This window comes from Anastrepha ludens, chromosome 5, assembly GCF_028408465.1.
Source record: "Anastrepha ludens isolate Willacy chromosome 5, idAnaLude1.1, whole genome shotgun sequence".
NCBI classification, from domain to species: domain Eukaryota; kingdom Metazoa; phylum Arthropoda; class Insecta; order Diptera; family Tephritidae; genus Anastrepha; species Anastrepha ludens.
Window position 1 is genome coordinate 1,450,882 of NC_071501.1, and position 24,419 is coordinate 1,475,300.

General features: G+C 35.3%; 1 protein-coding gene across 1 annotated transcript in view; it reads left to right on the forward strand.

The window, feature by feature from the left end:
• Positions 1-16,650: 16,650 nt before the first annotated feature.
• LOC128863339 (uncharacterized) overlaps positions 16,651-24,419 on the forward strand; it is a 106,600-nt gene continuing 98,831 nt past the window's right edge. Inside the window, exon 1 of the mRNA XM_054102458.1 lies at positions 16,651-17,218. Within this exon, the coding sequence (XP_053958433.1) occupies positions 16,651-17,218 (568 nt within the window). The remainder of the gene's footprint in view (positions 17,219-24,419) is intronic.

Consider the following 24,419-nt stretch of genomic DNA (forward strand, 5'->3'; position numbering starts at 1 on the left):
AACAGGAAGTGGGCATGGATTGGACACATCCGCAAAAAAACCAGCCCAGAAATAACAACGTTGGTCTTATAGGTCGAGGATAGACGCAGGAAAAGACCAAGGCGATGCTGGCGACTCTGCCTGCATGACGAAATAACTCGCAGCGATCTCACTCACTTTGGACTCAATCGAGGCAAAATGCAAGCGATGGAAATCTGTAGAAATCATTAACTTTGGCACTATGCGCTACATAATCGGCACTTAAGCAAATAATGATAATAATAATAATAATAAAACAGGGCATGGTCCTAAATAAAATTGAAAAAGAAGAAGGTGAAAACATACAGGGTGAACGATACTCGTATGAATAACACCATAACTTTTTTGTGTGAAATTAATTTTTATTGATTTCAAAGACAAAATTGTTCAGAAATGATTACAATCGATACGACCACCTTTTGCCTTGACTATAGCCTTCAAACGGTAAAGAAATGGGTTGCATGCTGCACGAATGTGATCTTGAGGTATTTTGGCTCATTCTCGTATAATCGCTTTTTTCAGCGCATCCACACTGGCATATTTTTTAGTCCTCACCTTGCTCTCTAAAATGGATGAGATGGAATAGCCCATTGGATTTGCGTCTGGCGAATTCGAAAGCCATTGTGTGGACGAAATGAAGTGTCAAACATGATTTTTTAACCTTTCTTGGTTCACACGAGCTTTATGAGACGGTGCCGAGTCCTATTGGAACGTCCATGTTCTACGACCGAAATGTTTGCGTGCGCACGGCTCTAAAACATTTTCTCGATAATAAGTCGCATTCACTTTGACACCAGGCTCGATAAAAACGATGGGAAATTGCTTGGAGTGGCCATACATAGGCTCAAATTCTCGTATGAGTGTTCAAGAAAACACGATCGTTTTGAGTGTTTATGAACTGCTCAATAAGGACATTTTTTTCATTAGAAAACACAGTGTGAGGAAATTCGCCACGTTCGTGCAAACGCAACAACTCCTTTGCACTTTCGCACCGGACTGTTTTTTGCTGGGGTGAAAGATCGTGTGCTTTTTGGAACTTGTAAGCCTTGACCTTGAGCTCATTTTTCAACATGCGTCGAATGCTGTCTTGCGATATTTTCAGTTCTTTGGCCATTTTTCTTTCACTTCCACTTCTTCCACCTCCATAGCGTTTTGCAATGCTACCAGTATCACTGTTACGTTTTATAGTGCGATACACAAACATTTTATTCACTTTGAGGTGACTGAGCTCACGAACAATGGCTGGTTGTGATTTTCCAGCCAAATATAACGCAATCACACTATTACCTTACCAACTTACTTAATATTTTTAATTTATTTCAGTTTACTTTCAGAGTAATCAAAATATTTAACAACAGCTTGGAAACCTGACAAACTGTGTATCACCTCTTTTATAAATTTGTGGCCACAGCGATGAAATCGTAACCAATGAGAATATATTTTTTATTTTTTATTTATATATTCCTAGCAAATCTAGAAATATATTACTTCTATCACAAAGATGCTTAAGAATAGTTCATACTCATATATGGAATTCTTTCCGTGGCAATTTAATAGTTTACTAAGAAGGCGAAAAATCAAAAGCTAAATAATTTGAAATTTTACTAAATCGTTTCAATGTTCCATGTATCGGAGGCATACAGCGCAACTACTGATTTCAGAAAGAGATCCTCCTCCTATTTGTAGCGTGCGTCTTGATGTTGGAGGGATCTACAGTTTTACGCCGACTCCTAATGGCATGGCAAATGTTTTTTATGAGGAGCTTTTTCATGGCAGAAATATACTTGTAGGCTTGCCATTGCCTGCGGAGGGGCGAGCGCTATTACAAAAATATTGCTTAAAGTGCAAATTACTTCATTAGTAACAAAACCAAAGGAAAATAGTTAAATTTATACACATTGAATAATACTCCAAATAAAAATTCGCTGCAAAAAAGCTGAAGAAATAGGCAAACGCACATATTTTGTGGTTGAAAGAATTGATTTATTTTTTTTTTGTATCGAGCAATTTGAGCGTGAATTAATAGTATTGAATATATATGTTAAAAAAAATCAAGCAAGCCAGCGCAACTTTTTACAGAAGAGGTATAAAGACATAACCGGAACTTAAATTCCTAGGCCAACTATACCAGAGTTTATTTATTTATTTATTTTAACTAAGGAATTCTTACCAGTTAAGCATTTTTAAATAGGATTCATGAGTTTGAATATGACTGAGGACTACATTTTTCTATCTCGCTCCAGTAAATGACAAGTCCATAGCTTTGGCATTCTTTAGTTTACTTAAGGTTCGCGCAAAAGTTGCATTGTTAGCTTAATTGGACACGAAACATGTCAAAACGGCGCAAGTTACTAGTAGGTATATTGAGAGGTAAACATCTTAAGGCATCACTAAAATCAAATTCAGGACCACGACAAAAGGGAATCATAAAAGCCAATGGCTCTGAAAAGTTCAGCGGCCGTAACGCAAATTTTATATAAACAGATGTATGATGAATGTATTGTTTATGGAAAGACTTCGTTCAGTAATATTTTATGAGAGACTTTATCAAAAGCGAAAGTCAGTTTAGATAGAATCTACTTGCTTTTATAGGCAGTTTAAAAGCTAACGACAAAGTCCACAAAAAACAATTGCCTGGTTAGACACCTTATACTTTCTACTCACAAAACCAAACTAATTCGGGTTTATGACGCCATAAAAATCAGCTTTGTCCTAACATAACAACAGTCTCAAATACTTTCGATTGGTGTTTCAATCACTATGGAAAGCCGATGCATGCACATCAAATGATTGTACGTCTCATCATCTATCCTCAAAGCTTCCAGTTCATTCTTGTCTTTCAAGACAAGAGACCAGGTACCTAGCGTACCAAAACTGAGTGTGTTTCGGCCATAATCTTGGACATAAATGAAATGTGTTTTAATATTAAATTAGCCATCTGATAAGATTAAAAAAAATCCAAATCTATACTAATATTATAAAGAGGAAAACTTTGTTTGTTTGTTTGTTTGTTTGTTTGTTTGTTTGTTTGTTTGTTTGTTTGTTTGTAACGAATAGGCTCAAAAACTACTGGACCGATTTTAAAAATTCTTTCACCATTCGAAAGCTACATCATCCACGAGTAACATGGATTACATTTTATTTTGGAAAAAAATAGGGTTCCGTAAGATATTTGGATTTTTCGGACACAAACTCAAAAAAATCTTATACAGTGCTACATATTCGTTTAAACGCATTGCATTTTTTTCGTTTACTTTAGAACTGTTTTAAGATTACAACAATAACAACAACAAATATTCTTCCAAACTATTCGTTTAGGTAACAGTAAACCATCGTTGCATTTGTTTCTTATCTATTGCTTTTTGTTGTAAAATAACGGGTCTCTATTTAAAATTGTGCTTAAAAATGCTACATATTCGTATAAACGCATAGTTTGTTAAAGAGTGCAGTAGTGAAGTTAAAAGTGATTAACTTGTGAATATTGTCTGTAACTGAATATTTTGGTAAATTCTTAAAATTTTTTTACACATTCATTCAAATTTCTTAGTTAAATTAAATTTTTTAACCTAATTTCTTCAGATTTTCTAAAATGCCTAAGGCAAAATACTTAAATGATGAGGAACGGGTATTGGTCAGTGTTTACCATGAGGAGGGCTATTCCAATCGTGAAATTGGACGAAAAATTGGAAGATCGGAAGGAGTTATGCGTGCTTTCTTAAAGAAAGCAGACAATTATGGAATAAAGAAAGCAACAAGAGGCAACGCAAAATTGTCACAGCGTGATAAAAACAAAATAAAGTATGAGGCTACGAAAAATTTTTTGAATTGCACACAAATAAACAATAAATTGGGTCTTCCTGTAAGCTCCTTAAGCCAATTTCGAGACTCCCTTGGCACATGGATGGAAGCGTTGTCTTGCTGAAAAATGCTGTCTTCGTCCCGTTTTTCATCTAAAAATGTGATGAATGAATCTTCTAACATATCGGTGTACGTTTTTGAGTTCATTTTTGACGGCACAAAGCACAGTTGAGCCTTGCCAGCTGACGAAAATGCTGCCCACACCATAACACTGCCACCACCAAAGTTACGCTTCGACATGCGTACATTATTTTTTTGTAGATCATGCCAATAACATGAGTATGAGTCAGGGCCATCTAAATTGAACTTCTTCTCGTCCGAAAACACAACTTTCCTCCATTCCGTAGTCCAATGAATGTGTTTACGGGCAAATTCCAAACGAGCTTTTTTTTGATGTTCCTTTAACATTGGCTTAGACTTTGGTTTTTTCCATTTTATATTTTCATCACTTCGTAAAATGTGCAAAGTGTGTTTTGCCGTTACAGGAAGACCCAATTTATTTTTTATTTGTGTGCAATTCAAAAAATTTTTCGTAGCCTCATACTTTATTTTGTTTTTATCACGCTGTGACAATTTTGCGTTGCCTCTTGTTGCTTTCTTTATTCCATAATTGTCTGCTTTCTTTAAGAAAGCACGCATAACTCCTTCCGATCTTCCAATTTTTCGTCCAATTTCACGATTGGAATAGCCCTCCTCATGGTAAACACTGACCAATACCCGTTCCTCATCATTTAAGTATTTTGCCTTAGGCATTTTAGAAAATCTGAAGAAATTAGGTTAAAAAATTTAATTTAACTAAGAAATTTGAATGAATGTGTAAAAAAATTTTAAGAATTTACCAAAATATTCAGTTACAGACAATATTCACAAGTTAATCACTTTTAACTTCACTACTGCACTCTTTAACAAACTATGCGTTTATACGAATATGTAGCATTTTTAAGCACAATTTTAAATAGAGACCCGTTATTTTACAACAAAAAGCAATAGATAAGAAACAAATGCAACGATGGTTTACTGTTACCTAAACGAATAGTTTGGAAGAATATTTGTTGTTGTTATTGTTGTAATCTTAAAACAGTTCTAAAGTAAACGAAAAAAATGCAATGCGTTTAAACGAATATGTAGCACTGTATATAAAATTAAGTCAACTTTTTGTGTGTGTTCGCTAACCGGCCGTGTCTGCACCGAATTAAACCAAACTTACACACATTGTTAAGAAGGTATTGAAGATGGTTTCCGTATAGTTTGGATACCTATTGGTGGATAGGGCTCGAGATATAGGTCAAAACGTGGACCCGGGTAACCTTCAGATGTGTATGTACAATATGGGTATCAAATGAAAGCTGCTGATAAGTGCTTTAATACGGGGTAATTTTGCCAAAACGTGGACCCGCCGTGTCTTTGCACCGAATTAAACCAAACTTACGCACATTGTTAAGTAAGTATTGAAAATGGGTTTCGTAAAGTTTGGTTGTAATTCGGAGCACTGGCAACGGGTACAGCGTTCTTTTGAACCAGCCATAATGTCGCTTACTTTTTTAACGCTTGGGGCGGAACTGAACTGTCAAATTGACAGTGTGAGTTACAATGGGTCTATATTTCTTTCTGATTTGGATGCCATAAGGAAAAAACGTAAGTGCAACATGTAAAAATTGTTTGTGAATTTTTTTGGAGTGGATTTTGGAACAGTGAATAATTTCTTACGAAATTTGAGAATTTAATGTGAAATCCGAATGAAATTATGTGTTCGTGGGAAAAAAATTTTTTTTCGTTTTTTTTTTGAAAAATATAAATGGATAATGGTTAAAAAAGCTCCAATGCTTAATAAAACATATAAATTGAAACGAAAAATTCTTGGATGATCAGGAAAAAAGACGATTGTTTATTCATACGCGTTGATTTGAAATTTAAAAACATTCTTCTTTTTTCCTGATTTTCAATTTATATTTTATATTTACTCAAAAACAAATAGAAAAACAAAAAATATTGTTTATGCCAAAGCGCTTGAATAAAGAATAAAGAAATAAATAATATGAAAATCATATATTTTCTGTTCTAAACCATATCTATTTTATTTTAGTGTGCCCAGCGAAGGGGGTCGGGTTTGCTAGTTACCTATAAAAGGAAAGCAGCCGTAAACGCTGAGCCAATTAGCCACTGCAATTAAGAGTTTGGCGTCAGATCCTTTCACTTCGAATTGATTCTTGTTTTAATTTTGAAATAACCCACAACAGTGAATTCAACCGCACCATTCGAGTAAATTTATTGCTGAACTCTAATAAAATTTATTGCGCTTTTCTCTTTATAATTTATAACCTTTAACTTTTAAGAATTTGAGAGCAATTAACAATTAGTTATCTGCTCTTCTAATTAATTATATGTATGTATATCAGAAAATTTTTTACCCAACAATACCAGTGAACAATTAACTATTTAAAAAGTTCTTACCACCAATTCAAAAATTGTGGAAAACTCGGCTTAAACCTAACTTCCAACCCCCCCCAACTGCAACGAGGGCGCACAGAAAATTAATAAAGTCTAACCACTTCATTACCCGCGGCAAAAAAAAACTTGTCACACAATCCCCACAAAAAAATTCACAAAGTGTAAACAACAACAGAAAGGGGAAGTGAGCGAAAATGGTATTGTTTGTAAATATCGTCGAACGTATGTATGTATGTATGTATGTATGTAAGGCCATCGTGACTGAAGAGTACCTTTCGAATAAAATACAAAAAACAAAAAAGACTACAACAAGAAGTGGAAAACAAGTGCGGACAAAGTAAAAATCTGAGCACTTAATTAAAATTGTGCAGCAGACCATTACCGCATGCCGGCGCATAAAAGTATGCAAGGCATTTCGCACTTGAAACCAGCAAACAACCAGCCAAATATGCAAATACACATATCCATAGAAATTGTTTACAAACATACAAAAAGGACACAACAAATACAACAACAATGACAATGAATAAAACAATACCACTAGTTTGGGGAAGCAATATGCACAAAGCCCACCAAAAAACGGAGGAAATGAAAAAACGACCACATGTAAATACATTCATACAGAGCGGCGATGGCGCAAGCAAAATATTCAAAATTGGTGTTTGTTGTCGGTGCGATTGGTAGTGGAGAATGGGTTAGGCAAAAAGAAAGAGAATTGTGGCGTACAATAAAAGTACTCCAGGAAGTTTGTTCAAAATTAACACTTTTTAGGAAGGTACTCAAAACAATGTCGTTTAACGTGAAAAAGTGCATTGTAATATTTGCTTCTCGCTTCTGGATTTTAATGAAGCTGTTTAATACGAGTGAAATTAACAAGTTATTCTGCTTCTGCCCCAGATGCATTTCTGCATGCATGCAAACTTCTGTTGGAGTCATAATAATCTCGTTGCATAGAATACTAAACAGGTGGCAGGCTAAAAAATTAGACCAAGCCTATAAGTAGTTAATTTGAAGTGTTGGTTAATTCCGTTTCTTTGAGTGATAAGTTGCTGGCGTAAAGCTGGAAAATAAGCGATTAATTTGAATATTTTAATTTAGAGAGAATTCATATTAAAAGCTATACAGCAAATTTACTGAATTTGTAGATTCGTAGTAATGTTCTGCTAAGAACTATTTAAATTGAATGGATTCAATCATATTTTTCTTTTTTGATTATTCCCGGCGCATGTTTCACAGAAATGCATGAAATAGCTGTAGGCAGACTTAAAGTGACAAAGTGTTGTTATATTTGCATTCCGATTCTTAAACGTAAATATCGCTAAAGTTATTGTGAGGCCGTTAGAAAGTGGTTATGTCTGGTATTTCAAAGAGGAGATGAGGGATAGTTTTAGTGGAATTACCACGCACGTAGTAACAATGGTTACTATATTCAGCGAAGGCATTTTTAACCCAACCTCACCGCGCAAAAAAATGCAATTGTTCACATTAATTCAAGTCAGACGAATGTGACAATAATGAGTAAATTAACCCTTTCCACTATTTTTTAATTGTTAATGCAATTTTTCATATGCATAATTTTTCAGAATAACTGCCTTATTTGGGAAACACTGCCATTTTTGTAATCATTTTTAAAGCGCTATTATAAACTATACTCCATAAAAAAACGTGACCGCTGAAAGTAAATTGTGAATGAAGCTAAAGCTCACCTCGAGTTGTAAAGCTGCCTGATAACGAGCTGATTAGAAATATACTTCAACCTCTTAAAATTATGTGTTAATGGCTCAATCTAAAAATTCACTAAATCCAACTTGTTAGAATAGGTGAGCAGCTCTTAAAACCATTCACTCAACACCCATAGAGACCCAATTTCTTATACCTTCCTGAACTTTTTAGAATCCACACAGCTTTCTCAACGCTTCGAAAAGCTCGTCGAAAAGTGGTTTCCAAGAACCGAGCAGCGCATTCCTGCGCTATGTATGCGGAATATTGAATGGGCTATATTTTCTTATCTCAACATTATTTATTAAAATCAATATGATGAGCTCCGAGTCTCGCGGCCGTTTAACCAATAGTCAAGGGTTCCTTTGGAAGACACGTTATCGGTTTTAAGAGACTCAGTGAGTTCTGTGTTATTGCTTGAACGAGTACGTGTAAACGCGTTGCTCTGCCGATAATCGCTCAATGATTTTGGTCGTGTGCAACAGAGCGCACCAGTCGTTTCTTGCCCGTTCTCACAAGGCCAATTTAACACCCTAATATAGGTAAGGTCCTTCTCTTCTCGAACTCTCCAACGCAAAGGAGATATTCCTGACTGGTTTTGCAATCACCAGCACGCACCTTGCACAGAGTCAGCACGTTTGCTTTCTTTTACATCATTTGAGCTGGCCAACAGAGCAGCTGGATCTTAATTCGTTGCAGTATAGCTCAAGCCTCCAACTACTATGAATTGTTACGAATGCGTAAAGTTCCATACATTTTTCGCCGAATCTTTCTCCCAAACACTCCAACGGTCACCTTATTATATGTTGCTATCAGCCAAGCGTCCGTATCATAAAAAACGATGGGCGTGATGAGGGACTTATAAAATGAGGCTTTTGCTCATTCAGAGAAGAATTAACCTTGCAATTTCCTATTAATCTGAAAGAAGCTGTGTTCAATCAGGCTCCCAAATGCCAGATGCCTGTTGCGTCATGGAAATTATGCCAGTCAACAATAGCTTAGGTGTGGCGACGCGCGAATACTGACTTTTTGCTTGATAACAGGTGATGTTTCGTCTTATTCCTCACTCGACCCATTCGCTCTATTTCTCTAACCTTGTAAGAAATGGCTGTAACTCGAACTATAGTCTCCGGCATCAGGTTAAAAAAGTCACACGATAGGGGTTCACCCCATTTTAAACCTCACTTGCCACTACCGGCTCGGAGAAATCCCTCGAAATTCTGATAAAACTGCGAAAATGTGTATATAATATTATATAATATTATTATTTTTCACATCCCTATTAGTTTTGAAACACCAAATGATGGATAAAGTTTTTTTCTAATAATGGCAGGCCATGGCAAACCTGTGAGTGTATTTCTGCCTCAAAAAGTTTCTCATAAAACATTATTTTCCGTTCAGAGTCGACTTGATATTGTAGGTCCCTCGATTTGTGAAAAATCGGAGAAGAAGCTCGTCCAAACACAAAATGAAGGGGTGTATTCGTAAATTACATTTTCATATATACTATACATGTATTTGTATATTAGTTTTGAGATTTTTGGATATTTCCGCAAAACATGCGTAAACAAACAAAAACTAAGTTTCAGGAAATTCCTCGCAAATTGCAAGAGATGAGAATTTGTGCGCTAAATTAATGCAAAAATCATTTATATTACACGGCGGAGCCTCTAAATGCAGCACTTCTTGGCGAAAGACACAAGTTAAGAAAAGTTAACATTTAAGCGCGAATAAAGGGCTTTTGAATTAATTATAGGTAAGATAGGTAAAATTAAATTACTCAGACAAATATCATAAATATAGTCTTACTCTTAACTCTAGAGTAATGAACAGAAACTCATTATTTTCGCAAAATTTTATTAAGCAGATTTTATTGTTGTCTCTTTGTGTCACAAAATTTGTTCGAGAAGCGCTAGAGTTGCAAATACTCCAAATTAGTAGGAGGAAGTTTCATCGAAATGTTGACGCGCCAGCAGTAGGAGCCAATATTTCACCACTCTTACAATTTCGCAACATAAATGCATGTGCACACACACATACGCATACAAAAGCACATTATACGCTGAAATATTTTATTTTATTGACATGCATACCAGCTTCCCCCCCCCCCCCCCCTAAACATTGCGAGAAAATAAAAAATACGTTTTTGAATGAAGCTTTTATCTTTACGATGTTTGTATGTGTGTGTGAAACGAGTGTGAACTTTGAAAATTCTATCATATCAAATGTGCATATGTATCGTAGCAATTGCGGTTGTTACACCAGCAATTTCAAAATTAGTCAAACCAGCACACACACATACATACAGCCAAACAAAAAAGGAGATTGAAAGAGTCGGCACGATAATAAACCAAAAACCGAATATTGCGGTTGTCAATATGAGCACATTTTGGTTGCAAAATTTTCCAATATCGCAACGAGCAAATATGGCTAATATTGCATAGGAATAGAATCGCAAATCCAAGCTAATAAAATATACAGCTGCACCTACGTAAATACATATAAATATTGTGCACATTCCTACAGCCGCATATCCTCGTATTTTTAACAAGCCGTAGCGGAAATCTAATATCTGAAACACGAACACTCACAGATGGGGAAAAATCAAACGTGTGTATGTAATTGCTGTTTGTACGTATGCCCATATGTATACGTCCGTGCACTCCCTTCGCATTGCGGTACATGTGTTGCCATGTACACACATTGGTTCTTGCGGTAATGTAGCCGAGTAGGCGCCGGAGTGCAACCTCAGACGAAATCAACCGATGAATTGACAACTCCAATTTTATTGCATGCGTGTTTGTGTACGCATACAATTGCAAATGCAAACACACTTACGCCAAATTACAAAAATGCAATCAAATTCACAAAACACAAAAAAACAATATTTTGTTGAATGTTTTCATGTTTGAGTTTGCATGTATGTATGTGTGTATGCACGATTGGTCAACATTGCAGATTTCCTAATGTTGTTTGCACAAAATTTTCGGCTCTAGTACATAAAATGTTGTATTTATTATACATTAGCACAAAATTCTGGTAATTGTTAAAGCGCTTATTTAGAGCACTTTTACGAAAAAGTTTTGCCTTCATGCTGCTTTTCGCGTACGTACGTAGATATGCATGTATGTATGTATGAATATGTAAATATGCTTATTAGTAGCTCAAATATTTTTCATGCGTATAGTTTGCTTTAAAACTCACTTTCGGAAATATGTTTACTATCTGCATGTAGTTGTAATTGTGCTAGAAAATTTTTGTAAAACATCCCATAAACATTTGTCGGCTGTCATGTTGCAAGCTGCGGTTATGTCATGCCATGCTATGTATACGCTGCGGAGTGCAACGCTATATGGTTATGTCATGCTGTGTCTAAAACATGTTCGAAAGCATGAAAAGTTACAAGCGTACATACATATACACATACAGTCTGTCTCATAAATCGTTTCACATGAAAATATTTGACAAAGAAAAAAATATTTTAAAGTAATGCAAACCGGTATAAACCGGCCGGTCTAAATGACCGTCTTCAATATGAAAACAATAAGGAAACTTCTCAGTAGCTACTTCTAGCCGCTACGGCTACGGTGAATCAAAATTTCCGGAAAATGTTATTGCAATTTTTTAACTTTTTTGCTATTGTTGTATATTTGAAATAACACAAAAAAGAGTTTACGCACATTTAATATTGTAATTTATACGCTTCGATAAAAGAAATGAACGGAGACTACGATTGCAAACAGCTAATCTGCTTGGCATCAAACGTTTGGAATTCGTTCATTGAAAATTGAAAATTCGTTCATTCAGAACTGCTTTGCGCCGGGACAAAAAATCACGACCGCTGAACAGTTGCTCCCTACCAACGCGAAATACCGATTCACGCAGCGCATGCCGAACAAACCCGACAAGTTTGGAATAAAATTTTGGTTGTCATCCAATCAACGAAATAAATTCATTATAAATGAATTCGCGTACATGTGAAAGGATGGAGCAAAATAGTCCTCAATTCCTTTGGGTGAGTTCGTTGTCTTAAAATTTATTGAACCAATTACTGGTGTGGGAAGAAATGTAACGACTGATAACTATTTTACCAGAAAATCATTGACATCAAAATGATTAGAAAAACAAACTTTAGATGGAACAATTCGTGGAAATAAAAGAGAAACTGAAAGCTGAAACTGGCTAAGCAATTATAAATATACTTTGATGGTATATAAGAGTAACCCTCTAAAACAAATCATAATTCAGTCAACATAGAAAAACACAGCAAAAATATCAGAAACTTTTATACAATTCGTTCCCACGACAGCCAGTTCTACGTAAGCAGATCGACCCGGATTTCTATCCGGCATTCCCCGTACATGTATGGGGAATGTTTATGCTGCTACAAGAACAACAACATACAATATTTTATAATAAGACTAAATGCCGGGCAGAAGATATGCCAGATCAAATGGCCAGAAAGTGTGAAGTCAGGATCTCGAAGATGGCCTCTTCAAATATTTTTTAACATTCTCGACTTAGCGGCAATAAATAAAAATCCGCCGAATTAGCAATCCGCCAATTACCAGAAAAACTTCCCACAGAGTATCCAAGTAAATATCCATCTGAACAGAAAAACTTGAATAATATCTTGAACAGCCCTGAAGGTTCTAATAAATAATAAAAAAAACTTACCAACGAGGTTTGTGTAATGAAAATAAAATTTTTAATTCATGTTGGTTGTATAAAAAACATGTACGTGGTACATTGAAAAAAATCTGTATATGTAAAAATTTTGGTGATCCAAATAATAACAAAACCTGAATAAAATACAAATAATATTACTGCTTTTTATGTTTATAAATGTATGTACATATCAAGGGCCTGCAATACTAGAATGAAATATTTTATTCTATCTAAAATTTTTCTTTAAATTTTTATTTTTACGAACTAAATATCGCACCAGTCAAAATGACATAACAACTGTTCGTAGTTTTAGTGTAAATATTTGGTGTGATTGTCTGCGGCAGATATTACGAATTGTAACCTCCTGGGCATTGACGAAACCCGTTTTTTTAGGTCATATTCCTGTGGAATCTTTTCCCATTCCGCTTTGATGCACCGTATCGAATTGGTTTTGTTTGTAGGACACCACTTTGGCACTTTTTTCCCAACTGTGCTGATACATTTTGACGTGATAACGTCTTATAATTCGATTTAACAGGCTGCACGCACGAAAAAATGTGTCGTTACCTTGCTCATTAGTGTTACCTTGCTCATTAGTGTTACCTTGCTCATATGTCGTTACCTTGCTCATTGCATTGAATGAATTGCAAGCGAAAGCGCGGAACGAACGACAAAACAAACAAAGCAAACGAACGGCAGCGTTCGACATCTTGCTCTCTCCTACTTAAGTGAGCGTATATATGTATGTATATGCGCATATGTACATATATAAATTCACGTACAGTGCACTCGGGAAAACGTCAACACTAGTTTACGTCAACATCCCAAAACGTCAACCCTTAATTTTTTACATTGTCTACTCTAAAACGTCAACCAAACCACAAAGCTCTAAAACGTCAACTTTAAATAAATCAAAATTTTGAATTAAGCAACAGTTAAAATACACAGTTTTGATCACACACACACATTTATTTCATGAAATTAGTTCAGAATTCGAAAATGGAAAAGCTCCTGTATCAATGGTTTGTAAAGCAGAGAGAAAAGCATTATCCGGTTAATGCATTAGCGCTCAAACAAAAGCCTAAAGAGATTCATCTAAAAATAAAAGAAAAGGAATGTTCTTTTAACGCAAGTGATGGATGGTTGCAAGGTTTTAAAAAAAGATATGGAGTTTGCCTGCTTAAAATAACTGGAGAAAAGCTATCTTCACAGCCTTTGCTGGTCGAACCATTTGCCATGATCAATTGTACAATGCTGATGAGTCGGGCTTATTTTGGAAAATTTTGCCAGAAAAGTCTTACGTATCAAGTGCCGAAAAAACTGCTCCGGGCGTAAAGACAGAAAAACAACGCATTACTTTTTTATGTTGTGCTAATGCTTCCAGAAATCATAAGCTTAAATTGTTGGTGATTGGGAAGGCAAAAAATCCACGCATTTTCAAAAACTTTAACTGCCCAACTGATTACAAGAGTTCCAAATCCTCATGGATGACATCAGCTATTTTCTACGATTGGTTTCACAAATCCTTTGTGCCACAGATTTTCTTTTAAAAAAGGATTTGCCAGTTAAAGCGCTCCTTCTGATAGACAATGCTCCATCTCATCCAAGTGAATTAGAGCTTAAAACAGAAGATGGAAACATAGTTGCAATGTTCTTTCCTCCGAATGTAACCCCACTTATCCAACCAATGGATCAAAACGCAATTAAAATAACGAAGCTGTATTATAGAAACAGTCTTCTAGCCATGGTAATAGCAAAAAAATCAGATCTAGTAGATTATATGAAAGCTGTTACATTAAGGGATTGTGTTATGCTTTTAGAAGCCGCATGGAATAAAGTTAGGAAAGATACAATGGCAAAATGTTTTGCGTTTCACGGAAAATGAGACAGATCCGGAGGAAGATATTCCGTTAAGCATATTGAAAGAAAAAATAAACTCGGAACTGCAACAACAAATGGAGCTCGCAGTTGATCTGCTTTATGAAATAATCCCTCAGGTTTGTCGCTTTATAAAATTATTTTCTACATTCATAAACGTCAACAATTTGTTAAACGTCAACACTCGTGGTTTTAATTAGTTGACGTTTTCCCGAGCGCACTGTATTTGTATTTGCATATGCCTTCTTATTGATTATTATTAATTTGATTCACTTGAAGAATTTAAAATAAAACCAAGTTTGTTAATAATACCTGTTGTTTTAATGTTATTATTACTATTATATATGAAGGAAAAAATGTATGGTAATATTTACCATATACCTTATAAGATATGTTGTATACTAATATATGTATATAAACATGCATATACATATACAATTTCATATGGACATATCAAATATACGAATCTATGTATTCCGTACGCAAGCAAATGTAAGCTAATGTGCTTGAACTGCAAGCGAGAGCGCGGAACGAACGACAAAGAGCAGAATCGGCCCCCGCGTTCGGCAACGTTCGACATCTGACTCTGTCCTACTTGAGTGAGCATATATGTATATGTAAGTATATGTATGTTCATGCGCATTTTTATATACATTCACATACTTGTATTTGCATATGCCTTCTTCCTATGTGCATGGTATTGAACCATTTCTCTGTTGAGAATAGGATGATGAGAGGAAAAGTAGGAAATGAAAGGGAGTGTTTCGAGTGTAAAGTGTCTTGAAAAAGTCAAATCGATGATGTTGCCTCTTAACTTGACTTATTAACGTCTGATGCACAATCGAAATTGAAGATATCTTTCATGAATTTGATAAATGTTTCGTCATTTTTCACGTTTGTGTAAATGTAACTTGACCTATTTCATTGCAATTCCATTTACCTCCTCCTCTATATCCATACAAAATATCTATCAAACAAATAAAATTAAAATTTTGTTTTGAAAATTGTTGAAAATTGCAACCATTCCATCAATATTTTCTTATGATGTTGTCACGTTAAACTATCGTTAGTAAACCGACTTTACAGACAACCTCTTTTTTTTAATTGGCTTGATATCTGGGCTTTGGACCGGAGTATCAGAGCACTTTTGAGCAATTATGTAGCAGCCTAGACCTGCATATGTAAGACTTGCGCTGGGTATAATTTAAATAACAGTTTATTTGGATTTTCTGTTTTAGTGAGTCTAAATTTTTCACACTTTGTTACGTAAAATGTCTATTTAGATGTATATTGTCACGAGCCTTCAATAATGTTAACTTCACTAGCACCATTGTTACAAACACAAGCCCATGCCATTACGCTTAGCTTACAAAATTTCACTGTGGGAATGATGCTCTTATTTTGTAGAGCTGTTAGTGACTTTCTCCAAACTATGTTGAGTCCGCAGAGATTATATGTATAGTATTATTTTTGTCTCATTCCACAAAACAAAACATCATCCCAATAATCCACTGAGAGTTGGGGGAACGTTAGCATGCGTTAGTAATGACTCTTTTCTTGCAATTCTTGAGGAAAATTTGTGTTCTAGGAGAACTCGTCGGACTATTTCGTGCCCTACTTTCACACCCCTGTAGTCTTCCAAATCTCCGGCTGGCATTCAAGGCTGCACTGAGGTTTTTCGTAAATTTTTTTCACTATTGACCTTTCCAACCTTGATGCAAGCTTTTTTGGCCTGCCGCCGAAGTGTTTTAACTCTAACCGATTTTCTTATTAACCCTAGACGGACATTCTTCGTCGTTTCGACGACGCTCGATTGCATTTAACTGCTTATCATAATTTCTGTTCATTGTTTTTCTTTAATTTTTCGTACAGCTTTAGTCGTTGCTGAGCTTTAGTTGTGAGCGTACGTTCATCTGTGCTAGTTGGTTGTAAGTACCGTTTTAAAAAATTTGCGTCGTCGAAACGTCGAAGAATGTCTTTTGTGTGACTTTTGCAACGAAATAATATATCGCTTTTAGGAATTTTTTTTGTCTTAAAAGCTTTTATATAATTGAATTCGACATGACAAGACAAGCCTTTTTAAATGACAAGGAAATTGAAAAGTTTCTTGCTGAAGACGATGACTTAATAGTTTCGGATGAAGATGATTATGCCATTGGCGAGCTTGAGACAGACTTGGGAGAGCTAATGGACGAAGCAAATTCTTCTGAAGAGGTTTCTGCAGAAGAAGACGATGTCCCGTTGAATGTGTTGCTTGAAGAGTCTGATATAATTACTTTCTCAAAAAACATTTTACGTGGAAAAAACCGTCATAAGTGGTCGACGCAAAAAGCTACGTCTCATAGATATGGACAAAATATTGTACATCAAGTACGTGGTCCTACTCGAATTGTAACCATGGATAATTGGTTCACTTCAGTCTCCTTGGCTAAATATCTTTTAAAAGAACCATATAAATTAACATTGGTTGGAACTTTGCGAGATATACCTCCAGAGATGAAAGTCAGCAAAGGTCGAAAATGTGGCACTTCAATGTTCGCCTATGACAACGAACGGACGCTCTTGTCATATAAACCCAAACCGAATAAAATATTTTACTTGTTGTCCTCATGCAATGAAATTTGGAACTGTTAATAGCATGACAAAGACGCCACATATGATCAAGTTCTACAATTCAACAAAAGGTGGTGTAGACACCTTCGACCAAATGTGCAACGTAATGAGTTGCGCTCGAAACACCAACCGCTGGTCAATGGCATTATTTTTTGGCATACTCAATATGGCTTATATAAATAGTTATATACACCCATAATATGTTCCAATTGGGACGGAAACCACTTAGTCGCAGAAAATTTATGAAAGGTTTACACTCTGCTCTCATTCAAAAACACTTATATAAAATACCTAATGTGGTAACTTTTAAAACGGCAGCTCGACAAAATATATAAAGCGGACTAGTTCAACATCATGAGAAGGCAAAAAACAGTGGAGAGGTATCAGCAAGCAAAAAAAGAAAGATTTGCACGATTTGTCCATCATCCAAACGTCGAATGGCCAAATCTTCATACGCCAAATGTCAAAAAAGCTTGTGTGGGAAGCATAAAATTGATCTCTGTGCCTCATGTGCAAAATAAAGTTAAAGACCTATAAAACAGAGTTTTATTTTTAGTTTTAAGCATAAAATGTATCTTATTAAAGTATCAATGAATTTTAATTTGATTAATATTACTTTTTTGTTGAAGTTTGTCAGAGGCTATGAGCAAAAAAAAAATTTTTTATTGAATACGAATATTTTTAATTTTAAGTTTTATATTATACTAAAATAAATAAACAAGCATTAAAACTATTAAATAAATATTCAGAGTAAAATACTGCATTTATATTTTATTCTTTTTGGGTGTAGGTGCAATCTGAAGAAAGCTTAAAAAGAGTGGTCGTCGTTTCGACGAAGAATGTCTTTAGTGTACTAAAAATATGAATGTCCTTCTAGGGTTAATAAAAAACATTTGAGATATTGTTTTGCTGATTTACCTTTAAGGTAAAAACCAATGGTATACTATTTTCACTCGTACAAACCGGCATTATTGCAAAAAATATTTCTTATTGATGCGTAGTGATGAACAGTACGAATCATTTGTCAAGTGTAAGTGAAGCAGCAACCAAAAATATACAAAAAAACATGGAATACCCTTAAGGTTCCGTGTTTTTTATTTTTCTTCGCGCTGTAAAAACAATTTTGTGATAGCTCACGCATTTAGGTTTTCGTTACGAGTTTTTCGCATTGAAATAAGTATTTTTGTTGACAGGATCAAATAGAAGGCATTAGCAAAGTGTGCTGCTACAAAAAAAAGGAATTCAGAGTAATACACCGTAATCTTATTTACTAAGGAAATGATGGTCCTATATAATATTAAATTGTACAAAGAATTATGAGACAAACTGTAGATACAAATGCACATGTCGAAATATTAGAAATGCGGTGAGCTAACATTTTAAATATGTGTAAGTATATAATAGCCAACGCAAGCTTGCATTTTTACATATTCATATGCATACATATACATACATATATGTATATATATGTAAGATATTCACAGAAAAAATTAGAGGAATCAAATAAAACAGAATTTAAAGTTTGAAATAATTTTATGGATTAGTAATGCCCACATTTCATTATCAGCAGAAGTTCTGGCTACAAAAGTAGTGGCTCCGCTACAAAAATTACAATAAATATATTCTCGGATAGCCAGGCGGCCATTAAATCAATGCGGCTATATTAAGATCAAAGGTTGCGCAGGAATGCCGGGCAGCATTAAATGATATTAGAGTCGTATTCAAGGTCTGCCTTACTTGAGTTGCAGGCATAGAGATATTGAAGGAAACTGTAACGCCCATGAGCTAGCCAGGAAAGGTACTATTCTTGAACTGCTTAGTAATAGAAGTGCCATTGGGATACCTAATGAAAACTAACAAAATAATAAAAAATAAAAGCCAAGAGGTCAATAGGTCATGGAGAGATGAAGGCGCATGCGTAACAGATAGCCTGCTGTGGCCGCAAATAAATAAGAAACTGACAATGGAACTGTTGAGCCTTTCAGAGAGGATATCTCGAAAGTCATGGTCATTGGCTATTTGTCAAATATTTATTGAGACTACGAGTTTTCTCTTTGTATTGTCGAAGTTGTAGAGATGTGAAAGATGTAGAAACAGTTGAGCACTTCCTTTGCAATTGTCCAGCCTTAGCTAAAATCAAAGCAGGGTCTGTAGGCAGATAATTTTTCATTTCTCTCACGGAACTGTCTGGCACTTCATAACAGCCACAAAATAGTTTCACGAAGAAAAATAAATGAGGTTTCCGTGTCACACAGTGGTATCAGAACGGTATTGCAAGGTCTAAGTGAGTTAGTCGTACGCATCTTCTACCACCATAACCGAACCTAACCTAATGTCCATATCTCACTAGTAGTTTCTACCAGCGTAGCATATAATTGAGTTCTTCGCTGATATACCTGTACTTATGGTGGCACTACTAGGTGCCGACACCCCTGACGAAGAACGAAAAGGAGCAGAACGTGGAAATGTCGTCACACTAAGTCAGCGCAGCGAGCTTTACTTACCTACCGACGAGACGAACGCGCCATATAGTTTCCCCCCTCATAAATTCTATTTCAGAGTTCCATTTTTAGCTGGTGGCTCGGTCACAGGGGCTGCGATTAAATTAATAAGGTCCGAAGAGGAAGACAAAACTTCGGGCACTACACTGACACCACAGTGCGCGATTAAGCCCTTATTTGGGAGGATATAATCACCAAAGATGCAGATTTTTTTATATTATTTGTTATCGAGGGAACGTTTATATTTTTCTGACTTATTATTAGGTACAAATACTTAACAGTCTTATAAATATTATTCAATTTGATTTCTCACAGTGCGCATGACGCAAGTAGTGTTTCTGTTTACGACAGTTTCTTTATCACTGTCACTCTGTCCATGTGTAGGTGCATATGTATGTAATCACTTCTAACCTACTATCTATTTCGTTTCAAAGGCGCACACAATATTATCGAGCTTCCGTTTCCGGTTATTTATGCAGTTCGTGTTGGTCTATGGGCCAGACGATGGTCAAATTGAGCGCTTGTCTATCTCTGTACGTACATACATACATATGGATATTTGTTTGTTATGTGCGCAAGTAAACATATCTGTCTGCAGTTGTCACATCCAACAAATTTGACCAACTTGTGACCACTTGGCCAATGATAATTTAGCCCATTTGCATTTTGTACGCGTACAAAATTTGCCCGTAGCCTTGTAATGTAATGTTTGTATGTATGTACGTGTGTAATATAAAAGTTATTACATAATTTTTTTCAGCGAAAATATTCTTACATTCCAATTAAATATTTTGCCTTAAAAATTTAAATTTTCCTGCTTTTTTATATTTTCTTATATTGACTGTGAAGAATATTAAACATTTGCTAACCAGCCTGGGGTAATTCCATAAGACGGCAGATCTTCTCACAATAATCAGGTGGTGATGGTTAGCCTACACAAATGTGGCTTTGAAACACTTAAAGTTCTTCCGATAATTTCAATTTCTAATATTGAAAGAAATAGTTTAGAGAAAACCATTCACTGATAATGATAAAGTATCGCCGGCCTGTTTTGAAAACCTCTTTTTTTTGTGCTATGAATAAAATATATCAAATGTCAAAGAAATGCTTTAAGCTTAATTCTTAACCACTTGTGTACAAATTGAAATTTTTATTTATTTTTAGTTAAGTTCAAATATATAAATTTTCCATGATATTTGTAATTTTTTCAATCGCATTAAATACAATTTAATTTAAATAACAAAGGAAAACTTAATAATCTAAATCTATTCGTGCAGTAGTATTAGCGGAAAAAACTACACGACAGTCGTTAAAACTTAAAGGGGAATATACCAAATTAATCTACCCGTTCACCTATGGCAGATTACCTGAAAAATTGGCAATCAGCTGTCAATACCGCTTTGAGAGGTTTTTTTTCATAGACATTATTTCGGTAGAATATTTCCCTGTTCTTGGTTTCTTTAATTATTGAAATTTGAAATTTGAAAAGGTCGAGCCAAGGAGCACCAGGAGATTTGGTGGCTTCTAAAACACTCAGGCTAAAAAGCCCATTGTAATTAGAGCTCTGGAAAACGGGTAGTAAGTCAAGGAGAGAAGGAGAAAAGTATCAGAGAAAGAGATAGGAAAGAATAGAGACAGAGATAGAGATAGTTAGTCCTGTGAAAATTTTCTAGATTCTTTGGCAAATCTGTAAACATCGTCCAGTTTTAGAGAACGAATATTACTCACCCGATGACATCGAAACCCAAAACTCGTAGCCGTGCTCTAGCAAAGGTAGGGCACTCACAGAGAAAGTGCTTAGTGCTATCCGCCTCCTCCAAGCACGACAGGCACATTAGGTTCTGAATGATTCCAAAGGTGGTCATATGCTGACCCCATGGGTTGTGTCCTGTAATGATGCCGACCATCAACCGAATGTCTTTCCTTCTAAGTTTTAGTAGAAAGTTTAACAGTTTTCTGTTCGGACTTTTCACAAAACACTTTGCAGTTCTGCAGCGTTCTTAACCGGACCATCGCTCTTTATGCAGATTGCCTACATAATCGCTGATTCAATTCATGATGCCTGCGGAACTGATTCCGTTTATTGGCTCTGGCCCCTGTGGGGGCACCGTTGATCCACGGTTGGCCAATTCGTCGGCGATTTCATTTCCTTGCACACCGAGGTCTCTCGGAACCCATATAAGTACAAGTCTGTTTTGTCTTGCGACAGAATTGAGGTTCTTCTTACATTCTTGAACAATATTTGAGGTTTGCTTCGCGTTCTCCAGGGCCTTCCGTGCAGCCTGACTGTCACTGAAAACTCCAATCTGTTTCCCGCTCCATCTCCTCTGGATTATCCATTCGACAACTTTAATTATTACTAACGATATGAAGAAAATACAAGGAGAAGGAATAGCTAATTTAATTGCGCAATTGTCTACTAATAATAAACAGTTGGCGGAAATCCGTATGCGACGTTTACTGAAGTTACAAAAAATTGTGGCAGCAATGCGCATCGGGAGTTCGATATTACATTTTAAAATAAGTAACAAGTGAACAAAACGTTTATGGACACACGCTTTTTTCTGTAAAATGAGTCCATAATTAATAATATTTAACAAACATTTTATTAGAATTATGTCTACAAACGTCTTTTCTTGGCCGGCATCATTTTTTTTTAGTTTTCGATGTCTTTCTTTACATTCGTAATAATGATTATCGATAACACAGAAAACAGGGCTGTATGTCAAAATGGTAATAATCTAGGATTATTTTATAGTCTCAGATTTTGGGAGAGAAATTTTGTGTGGGAATTCGCGCTTTTTAATTACGGATTTTGAGTTAAGCTCTCATCTACTTATATGTGAACGTAATATATTATAAGTCTTCCTTTCTGTCAAGTTACTTTTAGTTTTAGTTAATTTTATCTAGTCTACAGGGTTCTTTAAAACCATCGATTCCAAATCCTAGCTGTCAATAATCAGCCTAGAGATTTAAAATTTTGCAATTAGCGTCATACGCCAAGGATATAATAGAGATTTTCATGATTCATCTTCTTCTTCTTTTTATTTAGTAAACAAGTTTTTCAAACACGAAATTGGACGATTAAATTTGAGCCGCAGAAACCAGTTTAGACTGATCAAAAAATCGAAATTTGTTTATTGCATAAATTTTTAGTATAACTACTCAAGAATATGTGGTAAAAATTTTATAAGGACATTCGCATTACTCCCGATTCTATGAGCACTTAAGTGACCGCCCGTCGGTTCGGCACCGTAGCGCACGGTAGTTAGAACGGCCTTTTTCTCGAAACGACTTTTTTCAACTGGTGGGCACTCTAGCTCAAAAAGTTATAGACCAATCGTGATGAAATTTTCGGGGAGTGTTTTTTATTGAAATCTAATTTATATGAACCTAATTATTGGATTACATTGTCATTAAAAATTTTTTTTTAGCAAAATAGATGAAAAAATATGGTTTGAAAAAATGACATTGTGTTCAAGCGCCTCAAAACCATGCAATTTTCAATATTATTATATTGTATCAAAATTAGGTTCATATTCTTAAGAAATATGCGGTGAATGAAAAAAAAAAAATGTTGTTGATTATGGAAATAAATTACAATTTCAGGAATGCCCACCAGCCAGATACTCGGATGGCAATCGCCCATGGACAGCATGCTCTAACGACACTATTTCCGGCAAAAATAGCATGAAAAAATTCGAAAGTGTACTTAAAAATATGAATGAAATACCCTTTAAGTTTAAACAATTTCTGATTATTCCTTCCTTGTTCAAAAAATTGACGAAAAACACAAAAATTTCGGCCTACAAGACCTTTTGTCTTTTTTGACTAAAAATTAAATAAATAAATACCAGCTACTGGTTACGTTTGCGAGAGAGAGTTACAGAGATCTCAAGAAATATCTACATAAAACAAGTCACAAAGGGCAAGACCAAATTTGATTTAGGCTAGGTAGGTAGGTAGGTAGGGTGGTTGTCGTAAGACACACTTAGACCTTCGGCAGGTCCATTGTGATACCACTGATTTAGGCTAATTTTACCTGAAATCTGTTGCCGGAGAACTGCATTTGATAAGTCAATGGATAAGAATTACAACATTACTGACTATTCATTCGTTTGGTAATACAATCAAGAGAAAATTGGCTTATGTCTTACTATCTATCACTCAATAGTAAATTTCATATGTAATTAGTTTGGCAATAATGCATGTGGAGTTCATTTAATTACTCATCTAATTAATTAACCAAATTGATCTCTCTAAATACCAGCGCCAGTGCAGTTATAGTATTAACTTGGAAACCTTTTAATTTTCCCTCGTAATAAGCTATAAAGTAATTGACCGTGTCAATTTCCGGTTAATTCATAAAATTAATCAGTAATGAGTTGTTACCTTCAAACGCCCACAAACTCACATGGCGATACACACACACAGACTCACACATGTAAATTAAAGAGGGTTAAATTTTAATGAACTTCCGACACATTTACTTCATCATACAATTTGGCCGTAATCCAGGCACTAAACTTAAACACAGTTAATCCAAGCGACACATGCACACGCATACGCATGCAAACAAAACCTAGAAATTTTGTGAATACACTGTCCACTTTCCAAAGCCTTGAATCAGGAGCACCATCAACTGGACCGCAAGATAAACACTTAAAATTTGTGGTAGGGCATTTTTGTGGAAAATGAAGTAAAGACAAGGATATT